The sequence below is a fragment of the Bubalus kerabau genome, chromosome 15, assembly GCF_029407905.1.
Source record: "Bubalus kerabau isolate K-KA32 ecotype Philippines breed swamp buffalo chromosome 15, PCC_UOA_SB_1v2, whole genome shotgun sequence".
Classification (NCBI taxonomy): domain Eukaryota; kingdom Metazoa; phylum Chordata; class Mammalia; order Artiodactyla; family Bovidae; genus Bubalus; species Bubalus kerabau.
In genome coordinates, this window is record NC_073638.1 from 42,758,689 (window position 1) to 42,773,634 (window position 14,946).

Consider the following 14,946-nt stretch of genomic DNA (forward strand, 5'->3'; position numbering starts at 1 on the left):
CATGCAAACTCTTCATAGGTAACACTAAGAAAAAATACACTATTTCAATTATAACATACATCCCAGTCTTAGAGAAGTTAAAATGTGGAGGGAAAAGGTGTATCTTTGGTGCAGTGAAATGCAGTAATTAAATATATTTAAACCCCCTCCAAAATTTTTTGGACAAATTGCACAGCTATGAACATAAACGGGAAAGTAAAAGTAGCTACTCACCAATAGTGTATGAAAATATCTTTCTCAAATGTATTTTTACAACAAAAGACTGTGCTTCAGGACAGTATTTTTTTCCAGCTCTTTTTTCACAATTATCTAGGTAAGTCTTAATGACAATTTAGAATAAAAGTAAAAACCCCTTAGAACAGTAAATAATGTATCATAGATTTTTGTTTCCATATATTTGTGATTTCTGATAAATGTCCTAATAATGCTCATTTCTTTTTGTTTTCTTTAAGGATTGTTCCAGTTTAGAAGAATATAACATTGCTGCAGCATTACTCCCTCTGACTAGTGCTTTCTATAGGGTAAGTTTTAGTGGTCTATATGTAAGTCATTTTGATTTATATAAATGTATTCAGCTTGATTTATCATGGAACTACATCAGTCCCATCTCCTGACTATATCTAAGACACATCTGTGGTTATATTTATTATAACATTTGTTGTATACTATGTGCAAAAAATGAAATACATGTTAAATTATCTCCTAAGATATAACCCCAGCACTCTATCCCTACTTCATTGTTCTTTAGAGCAACTTAATAACCTGAAATTATGTATTGTTTAGTTTATATTTGACTGCTCTCTGCCACCAAAGAAAACAAATTTGGTGGGATATTATTATATATAATTATACTTATATAATTATATTATATATTAATTAATATTAATCATTAATTATAATAAATTATTTATTATATTTAATAAATTTATATTAATTAATTAATATTATATATTATCTGTCTTATTCATTGCTATATCCCAGTGTTAATAAGTTTCTACTGAATGAGTGACTGAATGAATGAACACACTAGATGAATAAATGTAAGGCAGAAATTAGAGATTAACGTCACTGGCAACTTCTGTGAACCTTCTTAAAATTTTCTGGAGTGCTCAGTGCTTTTCTTAATTCTATCACATAGTTCTCCTGTCCATGCCTTTCAAAGAGATTGATTCTTACGGCAAACAATCCAGAAAATTCTTATTCTCTCTTTTCCTGTGAAGACTTGTAAGGAGTTACGGAGCCACGCTCTGAAGAGCACATTGATTACGTCTGTCTGAAATACACAGTAGGAAACAAGAAACTTGTGGCAGCCAGGCTGCCTCAGGCCCAGCTATGTGCAGTTAGCCTCAGGAAGCCCAGGACTTCAGACAGGTGTTATGGAAGGACTTCTAGCTTAGCTACTCCCTGTTTCATGGACTCTAAGTCAAGAGAGATTATCAGATATTCCCAGATCTGATTTAGTGGAGAACTAGGCATCAGATATATCTAAGTGCTTTAGCTGATTCATAAAAATGATCCATGCCCTTAGATGCTTTTTGTTCTGCCTATCCTTTTTGTTTCATCCACCATATCTGACTGATGAGGTCTAGTCCTCTTCCTGCACTTAGCATGTGTTCAATAAATATTTCTTGATAAGACCAATTTTTTTTTTGTCATTGTGATATTTTATTTTATTTTTTTAATTTTATTTTATTTTTAAACTTTACATAATTGATAAGACAAATTTTTAAAAAACTTTACTTCAAACAGTTTGTCCACAGTCTCTGAGTTAAAAGTCTTAACCCAAACATTCTCCATAATCCGGAGCCCTTTCTCTGCTGCTAAGTCACTGCGTATTCCTTTTTCTTCCTCTTTACCTTCCCATCCTCTTCAAAAACAGAAAATGAAATTTATGAGACTCACACTTCTGAGATCTGGCAGGTCATACTGAGCATCCTCAGGAAATAAGGACAAATCTCAAAAATTTTAATCAAATGAATTTGGCTTTAGAAACTAAAGACAACCAGCTGGAGCTTGGGCATTATCTTTTGGTTTTCCCTTAACCAGTCTCCAGGCCCACTCTAGTTTTTCTTAACTGCATACATACCATTCTTCTCTGAACTCTGCTTAGTGGTTCTTCATCTTATTCCTCTCCTAACATGAAGAACAATGTTACAAAAATAGGTCAGGCTCTCCTGTGTCTTAAACCATCAAGGAAATTTGTCTCCATATCCCAGAGTAACCAGAAAACTTTCTTCTAACTAGCCTTCATACGGGCCCTCACATGGGCATTTGTTAAAGAAAATAGCATTTTAAAATTTTCCCACTTTAACATCTAAGATATTTATTTCTATATAATATCTACACTTAAAAAAACAAGAAGAAATGTAGGGAAAATAAGAACTGACAGTAGAAACTCAATTGCTCAAGAAATCCAAACTACTGAAGACTTTGTTTAAGCTGGATTATTAACCTGTTTTATAGTGTATTAGCGAGGGTTTGGTCATCAAGCAAAAGCACCATGAGTGATAGGAAGTAAGGACCCTATTGTAGGGACCAGCTTTTATATTGTTATAGAAGCTGGAGAAGAAGTTTATGGAAAGCTTCAAATTAGGGTCTACCTATTGGCCTGATGTCACTGTAGGTCATCAGGGCAGCAGTCAGGAAGAAAAGCTGGGCATGACAGAGCGAAGAACAAGGGCAAAGTAGAATCTGTGTATGTCTCTCATGTCCTCCAACCTCAGGGAAGGAGGTGACCTGAAAAAGAAGCCACGTTGTTGGCCATCGAGCTACACATGTGCCTAGCTCTGAGTAGGCGTAGCTAATGGAAGAGATCCAATAGGAACTGAAAGAAATGTGAGCCTGGTTCTTCCCACACATTAAGATGATCCAGCAGATTAGTCATAAAAGTGTATGAGATACAGCAGCACGTGGCTGTACTGACCTTCAGAGTGTAGCGGCCACTGCTTCATTTTGCCTTCCAAATCTTAGACACATTTCTCTGTCATTAACCCTAACCTGGACTCATGCGGCAAAGAGAGTTCTGGGAAATATAGTCCTAGCTTAGCTTAGTTTACACAGTGCAAAAGCATTACACTGTGTTTTTTGTTTGTTTGTTTCATGCATGTGTTTAATGCAGTTAGTTAACAAGCAGGGATGTGTGCCATGCTTTTCTCTGTGTTATCAAACTTAATAATACAGACTTACATTTTATGATGAGTTTATAGATTTAATTCTTTACTATTGGCTTGGCTTGATTTTACTTGGTTTGTTTTGGTTTAATTTGGGCATGAATTACTCAAGGTCTAGTCAGGAGCCAGAAACCTTAACAGTAATATGAGCAGGAAAAATTTAATGTAAGGAATTGTTAAGTAGTAATAGGGGATTAACTACTAAGAAGTACAGAGGATTTTAAAGAATACAGAAGTAGCAGATAAAGGGAGCAGCTTGTCGAAGGTTCAGGCAGAATACCCACAAAAGGAGCAAATTTGGAGAGGGCCACTCTCCAACAAGACTGAGATTCAGACCTTGTTGGAGAGGCATTGCTATGACCAGCACTGAAGTGAAGTTCACTGAGGGGCTGCAGACTTGGACTGGCAAGCAGGAAATGCCCACTGGAATTCTCACAAGGCTTGCTAGGAAGCCACCGTCTCTGGGGCACCACTGAAACCTGTGAAGTGGGGAGCGCGTCCGGGTGTCCCACACAAAACTAGCAGGAATGAGAAGGAAAGAGCACACCAGAACCAAGAAAAGAGACCAATTCATACTGTAGTGTCCCAGCTGACAAAGCTTAATATATTGTGCCAGCTGGCAAAGAAAAAACTTTGACAGGTCCAGCTGCATTACCACAAAGCAAGGCAAAGGCAGGTAGATCCAGAGGAGAGAGGCTCTGCATTGATACCCAGCAGACAGGGTTAAGGAGTAGATCATATTGATTCTTAGATACTTTCTGAGTTTCTGTCTTACAGGAAATTATTGCTGATGCATAGTGGATTTGTTAATTCAGGAAAATTCTGTAGATGTCAATTGCATTATCCTGGCCTCTGATTGCACATGAGCCATCTTCATACTGTTCAAAGGGTGTAAATTCCTGAGTCTTGCTCAGCATTGCTTCAGAAAATGGACTCAGCTACTTGTCTTGCTTAAACTTGCTTTGAAAATATTTTTTAATAACATTTATTAGTCTTTTTTTTTTCAATGCACCAGGAGTTTATTGAGCATCTCAACAAAAAAGGTTACTATACCAGACAACATCTTGGGTAACAAGATGAACAAAACATAGATGGGGCCACTAGGAACTTACATTAGTCTTTATAATGTAATAAATAATAAACAAGCTGGTCCACAGTTTTCATCAATCAGGTAGACATTTTCTTAAAGTAGTATATATGCATGGTTAGAAAATTCAGATGGTACAGAGAGATAGAAAATGCAAAATAAATGCTAACTTTCCCACCTCTACTCCATTTCTTCTGACAATTGGTTTCCTCCTAGGGGAAAAAAAAGTTGTGTATTTTTGCTAGAATATACAGATAAAATTATTTTTTAACTAAAGTGATCACCTTGCTTTTTTCACTTAGTAGTATATCTTGGAGATCCTTCTATATACCTAATTAATTTATAGCATATATACCTAATTATTTTTAATGACTGCATATATGTCTCCATATATATGTCTTTTTAATAGTGGAACTCAAAGCCTGCCCTGAGTAAGGTGGTGGGAGAGATGATGGATCAGGTGCCTATTTTGTTGGGTTTTTTTTTTTAATATATCAGCTATTTTTTAAAAATTGAAGTGTAGTTGATTCACAATATTTGTGAATTACTGTTAGTTTCAGATGTATAGCAGAGTGATTTTTTTTTTCAGGTTATACCCATTGAGTTATTGTTGTTTCTGTTTAGTCACTAAGTTGTATCCAACTCTTTCGCAACCCCAGGGACTGTAGCCCACCAAGCTCTTCTGTCCATGGGATTACAAGATATTTAATATAATCCCCTGTGCGATACTGTAAATGCTTGTTGCTTACCTACTTTATGTATAGTAATTTGTATCCTTCCTTCCTCCCCTTTGGTAACCGTTAGTTTGTTTTCTATATCTGTGGTTCTGTTTCTGTTTTATATATAGATTCATTTGTATTATTATTAGAGTCCACATATATGTGATACCATATAGTATTTGTCTTTCTCCATCTGACTTATTTCATGAAGTATAATATTCACTACATCCATCTGTTTTACTACAGATGGTAGTATTTCTTTCTTTTATGGCTGCATACTATTCCACTGTGTGTATATATACACACCATTTCTTCTTAAGCCAATTGATACTATGTTCATGGGCATAGGAGTTGTTCCCATGTCTTGGCTTTTGTAAATAGTACTGCTGTGAACATTGGGGTGCATTCATCCTTTGAATTATAGTTTTCGTTTTCTTCAGGTATATACCCAGGAGTGGGATTACAGGATCATATGGTAGCTCTAATTTTAGTTTTCTAAGAAACTTCCTTACTGTCTTCCATAGTGGCTGCACAAATTTACATTCCCACCAATAGAGTACAGGATTTCTTCCCTTTTCTCAACACCCTCTCCAGCATTTATTATTCATAGACTTCGATGATAGTTATTCTACCCAATATGAGATGATACTTCACTGTGGCTTTGATTTCCATTTCTCTAGTAATTAGCAGTGTCAAACATCTTTTTGAGTGTCTCTTCACCATCTTATGTCTTCTTTGGAAAAATGTCTATGTAGGGCTTCTGCCCATTTTTTTTTTATTGAATTTGTTTTTTCAATAATGAGTAATATAAGCTGTTTATATATTTTCGATATTAATCCCTTGTCAGTCACATCATTTGCAAATATTTTCTCCCATTTCATAGGCTGTCTTTTCATTTTGTTGATGGTTTCCTTTGCTGTGCAAAAGCTTTCAAGTTTGATTAGGTTCCATTTGTTTATTTTTGCTTTTATTTCTTTTGCATTGTGAGACTGATATAAGAAAATATTGCTACAATTTATGTCAGATAATATTTTGCCTATATTCTCTTCTAGGAATTTTAGGGTGTCGTGTCTTATATTTAGGTCTTTAACCCATTCTGAATTTATTTATTTTTCTATATGGTGTAAGGGAGTGTTCTAATTTCATTGATTTACACATAGCTGTCCCAAATTTCCCAGCACCATTTATTGAAGAGATTGTCTTTTATCCATTGTATATTCTTTCCCCTTTTATCATAGATTAATGGACTGCAGATGTACAGGCTTATTTCTGAGCTCTCTGTTCTGTTGCATTGATCTATATGTCTGTTTTTTGTGCCAGTACCACACTGTTTTGATTATTATAGCTTTGTAGTATGGTCTGAAGTGTGGATGGGTTATTCCTCCAGCTTTGTTGTTCTTCCTCAGGATTACTTGGTAATTCTGGGCCTTTTATGATTCCATATAAATTTTAGAAATCTTTGTTCTAGTTCTGTGAAAAATGTCATATGTATTTTGATAGAGGTTCATTAAATCTCTGAATTGCTTCAGGTATTATGGCCATTTTAACAATATTAATTCTTTTGATCTAAGAGCATGGAATATCTTCCCATTTCTTTGAATCATTTTCAGTTTCCTTTATCAGTGGTTTCTAGTTTTCAGGATGCATAGTTTATTTTTAATTTAAAAAATAATTATGCATATACTTATCCTTCTCATAAAAGTAGAGTGTTTTATTGGCCCAGATTAAACACATGTGTATCTTTTAGAGCTTTGCTTAGACTAAAAGATGTACCACTTTTGACATTATCTATATGAGATCTTTGGGAATTTGTTACACCACGGCCACCATAAATTTAGAGGTTTTTTCCCTCTACAGTTCTTTCACACCTTTTTCTACTTTAAGAAACTTGTATTTAATGTGTCTTTAACTCATGAAGCCTTTCTTGAAGGTAGTACCTTAACAGCTAGGTTTAAATTATTAGGGTTACTTTTATGGTAAAAAATAACAATTTTTACATTTATTGTTTATATGGTGCTTTCATTCTCAGTTCAGAAGATGTTTTTTATGTATCCCAAACACTGTGCTTATGTTTGTTGCTGAGTTACAGGTGAATGACATGGTCCTTACCCTCAAGAAACATACTGTCTAATGTTATGTCTTTTAATTAACTACTGACAGAGGAACTCTTTCAGTTATTAAATAACATTGGGCTACTCTTTGTTTACTTATGAAGTGAAGTCTCTCAGTCGTGTCCGACTCTTTGCAACCCCATGGACTGTAGCCTACCAGGCTCCTCCGTCCATGTGATTTTCCAGGCAATAGTACTGGAGTGGATTGCCATTTCCTTCTCCAGGGGATTTTCCCAACCCAGGGATCGAACTCGGGTCTCCCACATTCTAGACAGACACTTCACCATCTGAGCCACCAGGGAAAGATCATGTTTAACTGAAGAACCATGTTAACATGGTAGCAGTGAGCAACAATAAAGGCTATGAACCACCATTTAGTACCTTCTCCTCAGTGACCTATGTACCTTAGACTTGAAAGTGAAAGTGTTAGTCACTCTCTTTGAGACCCCCTGGACTGTAGCCTGCTGGGCTCCTGTGTCCATGGAATTCTCTAGGCAAGAATACTGGAGTGGGTTGCCATTCCCTTCTCCAGGGGGCTCTTCCTGACTCAAGGATGTAACCTGGGTCTCCTGCATTGCAGGTGGATTCTTTACCATCTGAGTGACCGTGGAAGCCCCACCTTAGAGTTATGCTGTTGCAATTCTTAATAACCCACGTAATCTGGAGAGAGTCCTATCCAAGTATGACCAATCCCTCGCATTACCTCTGTGAGGCACATCTGCTCATTACTGATACTCACAATGACTCACAGGAGAGATGACACTTTCTCCTTTGGCACCAGTTGTGGTTTACGTTTACCCGAGGAGAAAAAAGCAGCACCCTATTTACGTTAAATTCAAGCATTATAAAGTGTTGCCTTCCCAAATTCCAAAGATTTCCCACTGTGGATGCCACTTTGAGAATGTTTTATTGATTGAGCTAGGTCTCATTCAGCATAAAAGCATTACTCAGGCTCCCATTCTCAGTGGTAGATTTCTTCTTCAAAATTCTTGTTTCATATAGTACATAAAAATGTCTTTTCTACAATCTAGTCACATGGAAGATTTATTTTATTACTAGATTTATTGAGGTATAATTTAACTACCATGAGTACCCGCTCCTTTTAGATCTCCTTTCAGTGACTTTTACTTGCAGCACTGTGCAAGTAGCACCGCCACACTAGTCTAGAACATTCCATCAGCCCAAAAGAAACCTCATGCCCGTGTAGCCACTCTCCATTCTCTGGCAACCACTAATATACTTTCTGTCTCTATAAATTTGCCTTTTCTGCATATTTTATAAAAATGGAATCATATATATATTCTTTTATGTCTGACTTCTTTCACTAAGCATAATGTATTTGAAATTCACCTATGGTTTTTTGAAGATTTCTTGAGGGCTGTTAATTATTAATGAAAAAATTTTCATACCCTGAGTGCTTATGTCACCTTCTGTAATTTTCACCGTATTTCAAATTATACCTAATTCAAATGTAATATATAATTAATTATCTTTCAGTAAATACATTAGGAAAACATATGAGATATAAAGCATAATTTCTCAATTTGAAGAAATATATTTCACATTTCTGTCTACATTTTATGGGTTTTTTATATTTCCATTGCTAAATTTTAACTTTTTCTGATACATTGTAAATGAACATCTACTAGCTTATCTCACTAAATAAAATTTGAGACCTAGATATCATTTCTATTTCAAAATATAAAAGCCCAAAGCAAGTATATTCAACATGATGTGATAGGAAAATCTGAAAAATGTCATTTGTATAAGCCTAGGTTACCTAATCTGGAGAAGGCAATGGCACCCCACTCCAGTACTCTTGCCTGGAAAACCCCATGGATGGAGGAGCCTGGTAGGCTGCAGTCCATGGGTCGCTAAGAGTCGGACACGACTGAGCGACTTCACTTTCACTTCTCACTTTCATGCATTGGAGGAGGAAATGGCAACCCACTCCAGTGTTCTTGCCTGGAGAATCTCAGGGACGGCGGGGCCTGGTGGGCTGCCATCTATGGGGTCGCACAGAGTCGGACACGACTGAAGCGACTTAGCAGCAACAGGTTACCTAATCAGTCAGAGAAGCAGAAAGTTAACATTAAAGCATGAAAAATCTCAGAATTTTCTGTTTCATCTCCTGAACAATGATCTTCCTGCCACCAGACTCTAGCAGTAATTCTGCCCCCCAACGCCTGCCCCCCAAAATAAGTGAACTAAAATCTATAATCAGTATGTTTCATATCAAAGCTTGATATCTCTTATGTAAGCCTGTGCACCTAACAGAGAACAGTAAAGAACAGAAGTCCAAAGGAACGTGATAGGAATAATAACATTTACTGAATTTTTGCTATGCACAAGATGCTACATTTGGTTTACTATACCGAATCCAAGTCAGTGAGTATTATTATTTCCATTTTAAGACAAAAGAAGCTATGTCTTAGAGAGAATCTGTACCACTGAGCCAGTATGTGGCAGAGCTGGAACTCAAACGCAGTTCTACTTGACTCCAAAGCCTCGTATCTTTAACTGTGATAGGATTCCCCACGTGAGTCCCGGTTATGCAGCATACTCTTGGAGCTTTTTTGACTCTTTACTTAGAGGTGTTGAACTGGCATCACTCCTACCTCCTCATTCCTTCGGCCATTTTCATCCATATATCCAGCAAGGATATTTCATTAATCTTTGGCTTGGAGGATGCAAAAGTTAGGAAATGCTGATTGTTTGTTTGTTATGGTTAATTTAAGAAATAACTGTCCCATGACATTATTTATAAATCTCTAACTTCCACATATTTCTAATATAAAGCATGCTAAGTACATAGGATCACACCAGATGCGCTTTTGTATTTCTTTGACTTTAGAATTTATTTGAATAACTACCTGACTTTGCCTCTTAGTAATTAATATGGACTCTACTTTTCCCACAATAGATACAGCGGCTTCTAACAGATGGAAGATTGCTGCTGGAAGAAAAATCTTTTCGTCATAAAAAATAGATATTTCATTAGTCTTCATTTTTCTGCCTTTGGTACATGACAAGAGAGTTTCTTAAAAATCTACAAAATACGAAAAGAATTTTGTTTTCTTAGACTTCATGATCTGGATACATTGCATTTCCTATAACAGATCTCAAAGGATTACATTTTTGGCTCAAAAAAGGAGAGAGATGATAAAGGGTCTTTTTCCACCTTTTTTTTCTGCTGTAAAATCACATACTAATCTTAAAAATAAGTCAGCAGAAAAACAATTCAGAGTGAAAACAGGCATCAACACTGGGCTGAATCCAAATTTGGCCTGGAAAAGATATGAATATGTTTATTATAGCGGATGCTTCCAGTACAGCAGAATTTTAGAATGGCCAGAAAAATAGTATCTTGCTTTTACTTCCTCTACCTTTTTCTTTTCTTTAGGACAGTATAGCATTCCTTCCTCCTCCTGCCTCTCAACACAATCTCTTCTTGCTTTTCTTACTCCTTCTTTCCAGTTTTACACAGCTGCTCCTTTCTCCTGGTCCTCCTGAAAAGCCTCTATAATTTTATAACCAGTTTGGAATTACTGTTTTTTATTGTTGTTATTGTTTAGTCATTTAAGTCGTGTCCAACTCTTTTTCGACCCCATGGACTGTAGTCTGCCAAGCTCCTCTGTCCGTGGGATTTTCCAGGCAAGAATACTATTGTGGGTTGCCATTCCTTCTCCAGAGGATCTTCCTGACCCAGGGATCAAACCTTGGTCTCCTGCATTGGCAGGCAGATTTTTTACCACTGAGCCACCAGGGAAGCCCCATTTTTTTATTAATACTAGTTTAATATTCACAGTTTAATGATGCAAGGCAATTATAGAATAATTACTCAAAAGCTTGAGAGTGGATATTAATTATTATTGTGTTTTCTAGTGAAGAATTAATAAATACTTATGGAGCATTTTTTCTTGACTGTTCAACTTTTTCGTATTATGTTCAGAGGTTGGGGGCCCTTTTGTTCATTCTTCAGGAAATAAGACAGCCTACTAATACAATTGAGTTTAACAGACATTGAATACTTACTACCGTGTCCCAAATGTTAGTAATATATGGTGAATAGTCATGGTTTCTACCCTTAAAGAGCACACACTTACAGAAAAGACAGATTAGTAAAATAAATTACAGTGTAGCTGTTTTAAAACAGGTATAAGTACAATACATTAATTCCTGGTACAGCAAGGAACACTACAAATGAATTATTGACATTTGTGCCTTGAAAGACAAATAGGCATTTGTCTCACAGGTGGTGATGACATGAGAAGTGGGTGGGCTGGGAAGACATAAATATTATAGGCAGAGAAGATACCATGAATCACTTATTGGGAATTATGGCTATAGAGGTGTAGGCACAAAGGCAAGGTAGTTGGTGACTATTCTGTGAAGGGCTTTGTGTGCCATGTTAAGTAATTTGAATAATGTATAAATAATAGATTTTTTTATTTCTATGCTCATAATTCTTTTAAAGGTTTAAACAAACTAATAGCAAAAACAAGATTTGAAGGAGCATAGTTACTTGTAAATATAAAGTTACTTTAACCACTTTGGTAGAAAATTTTATTTCAACAAAATCTCTGAGTGTCTATTTTATGTAAACCTCTGTCCTACAAATTGTGTGAGTTGCAAAAACGCATAAGACTTGCTTTCTGCTATCCACTGATTATCTAGTAGGATAGATAGGCATGAAATTGACTAGCACAAAGTAGACTAGAAAGAAACAAAGTGAACTGCTAGACTGAATAGGAGTGTGTCAAGGATTAAGGAGACTAACCTATTATTTATTTTTTAAAATCCTCTATAATCTCCCTTACATAATGACACCATGATTTGCGGGAATCTGTTTTCTCTTCCTCCCTTTCCTCTGGGTTCAGGTTTTGATATGTGTGAGTTTTGTCCCCTCCCTCACATGGGGGCCTTCTCCCTTAGGCTTTCTAATCAGTTTTCCATGCTTTCCAGGGCATAATTGTCCTTCTCTCCTAATTTCCTTCTTTTCAGAACCTCTTTCTGTTATTTCTTCTGCTTCATTCAGCCTTAGAGCATCCTTCGACATTAATATATGTGAAAGCTACACAAATCAAGACACTTTCATTAATGTTGTAGAGAAAGTTACTCACAAAGGATAATTTGTTACCAGTAATTAGCCTTCAACCTCAAGATTTATTACCAATATTCAGTCAAAACTGTTCACTCTAATCATTCTCTAAGAAATATCCACCTTGGAGGAGGGACCTGCTGTTTCTTCCATTATTATTGTATAACAGAGTCGAGTTTAAAATACAAACTACCATTCAAAGTGGAGGTCCAACCAGATGCTTCGGAACAGAAAGATGGTCTGACTTTACTCTCTTTGTTTATGCATATGTATAAGTATTGTTCTGGAATTTGATCCCTTGAATGAGTGTCTGTTGTAGTAAGAGGTTAGGAGAACATGATGTGAGTACAATTATTGTAAAGGGTATTCAGTGTACTAAGAAAAGATCAGAATCTTGGTTACATAAAATCCTCAGCTAAATGACAGAAATTTTGCTTAAGTGCTTTGAGGGAATAGCCTAACTTTAAAAGGAGAGTTACAAATGCAGATTTAAAATATGTATGTGGAATGGATTAGACACTATTTATTTAAATATTCTTAAAAGATTCTGTATAATGGTAGTGTATAATTACTTGTTTTTACTCAACTTAGTTTCCTGGCTAATACTGGTTGATTTATTTGTTTAATTTGGCTCACACCAAACTGAATATTACATGTAACCTCCTTATTTGTGTGTGATCTAGACCAAACTACAGAAATTGTCTGTGTATTTCCCCAGTGTCACTAGGGCCCAATTTAACTGAATGATAGATTAGGAATAATGATACCAGTAAGACCCTGTGTCTAACCTGTCTGTTGAATATGACAGGCATTAATGTTAATTTTATATCTATTATAGCTATTGGTTATTGAAAGAGAATAAGTAAAAGAATAATAAAAATCATAATTACTTTTATTGAGTACTTCTGACCTACCAGGAACTAAACTAAATGTTTTTTATATGTAGAGGATCATAGTAACTATTATTATTCCCATTTTTTGAATATTATTATGCTATTTTAAAAAATTCTTTCTTAACAACACATGGTCAGACTTCTTGTCATCTAAACTTTGAGCTTGTCTGAAACTCAGGTATCTAGATTTTCGAAAACAAGGTGAAAGCTCATGAAATAATTTTTTTCTTTCATGGGTTTTCTAATACTTGATAGTTTTTATTTATTTACAGAATTCACTCTGAAATTTTTATTTTTTTTATTTTTTTTTTTTTTTTTTTTTTTAAATTTTAAAATTTACCCACAAAGGGACCTCCCTGGCAGTCCGTTGGTTAGGACTCCACACTTCCATTATAGTGGTCACAAGTTCGATCCCTGGTCAGGGGACTAAGATTCCACATGCTGCAGAGCAAAGCCCCCCAAATTATTTTTAATTTACCCACAAAGATATTTTCAGAGTCAAAAAAGTAATCTATATTCAAAGCCATTTAACTTGTTAAATCTCAGAAAAGATTTTTATTATCTCAATAATTCATTACTACTATGTATTATATGTATCATGTAATATGTTAAGGGTTTCCCCAATGACTCAGCAATGAAGAATCCATCTACAATGCAGGAGACAAGAATTCAATCCCTGGGTCGAGAAGATCCCCTCAAGGAGGAAATGGCAACCCACTCCAGTATTCCTGCCTGAAAAATCCCATGGGCGGAGGAGCCTGGCAGGCTAGATCCAAAGGATCTTGGAGTCAAATACGACTGAGCAACTGAACACACACACACACAAGTGTGATATGTTGTATTTTTATTGAAGTATAATTGATTTGCAATAGTGTGTTTCAGGTACACAGCAAAGTGATTTGGTTTTTATACATATATAAAATATATATTCTTTTTCAGATTCTTTTCCATTATAGGTTATTATAAGATGTTGAATATAGTTCCCTGTGCTATATAGCTTTACAGTAAATCCTTGTTGTTTATCCATTTTATTTATAGTAATGTGTATCTGTGAATCTCATACTCTTTAATTTATCCCTCTCCCATTCCCCTTTGGTAACCGTAAATTTCTTTTGTCTGTGGGTCTGTTTATATTTTCTAAGTAAGTTTATTTGTATTGTTTTTTAAATTTCACATGACAATAATATATAATATTTATCTTTCTCTTCTTGACTTACTTCATTTAATGTGATAATCTCTAGGTCCATCCATGTTGCTGCAAATGGCAATGTTTCATTCTTTTTTATAACTAATATTCCATTGTATATATGTACCACATCTTTATCCATTCATCTTTTGATGGACACTTAGTTGCTTGCATGTATTGGCTATTACAAATAGTGCTGTTATAAACGTTAGAGTGAATTAGAGTTTTCTTCTTTTCTGGATATATACCCAGGAGTGGGATTACTGGATCATATGATAATGTGTTATATTATTAACATGTCCTGGGCTATCTTTTGTAGGGAATGATGAGATAATGGATGATGTGCAGCCACACAAATATTACAAAGACTGTAGAGCTGATTTCAGGAGAGGAATTGCATTCACCCTGACCCATCCATTGTTATATTCCAGATTCCCTTCATGATTAGTTCAGGTTATAAAATAAAATTTTCCTTGTGGAAAGCTAAACATTCTTAGTGAGATCAAATATTCACCTGCTTTTGTAAAACTACTTGCATTGACCAGCCGAGACTGAGATTTATAATTAAAAACACATTGATTTATACTTGATACGTTTTATGGGAAATTTTTTATTATGCTCACTTTAAAATAGAGATCAATTAAGCCTTTATCTGATAGTATCTTGTTTAAACAGCTAA

At 35.4% G+C, this 14,946-nt stretch overlaps 1 protein-coding gene across 4 annotated transcripts in view; it reads left to right on the plus strand.

The window, feature by feature from the left end:
• Positions 1-14,946, plus strand: part of SBF2 (SET binding factor 2) — a 508,637-nt gene that overhangs the window by 374,050 nt on the left and 119,641 nt on the right. For all 4 annotated transcript variants that reach the window (XM_055548648.1, XM_055548644.1, XM_055548646.1 and 1 more), the window contains exon 17: positions 453-521. In XM_055548648.1, coding sequence (XP_055404623.1) covers positions 453-521 — 69 coding nt within the window. The remainder of the gene's footprint in view (positions 1-452; positions 522-14,946) is intronic.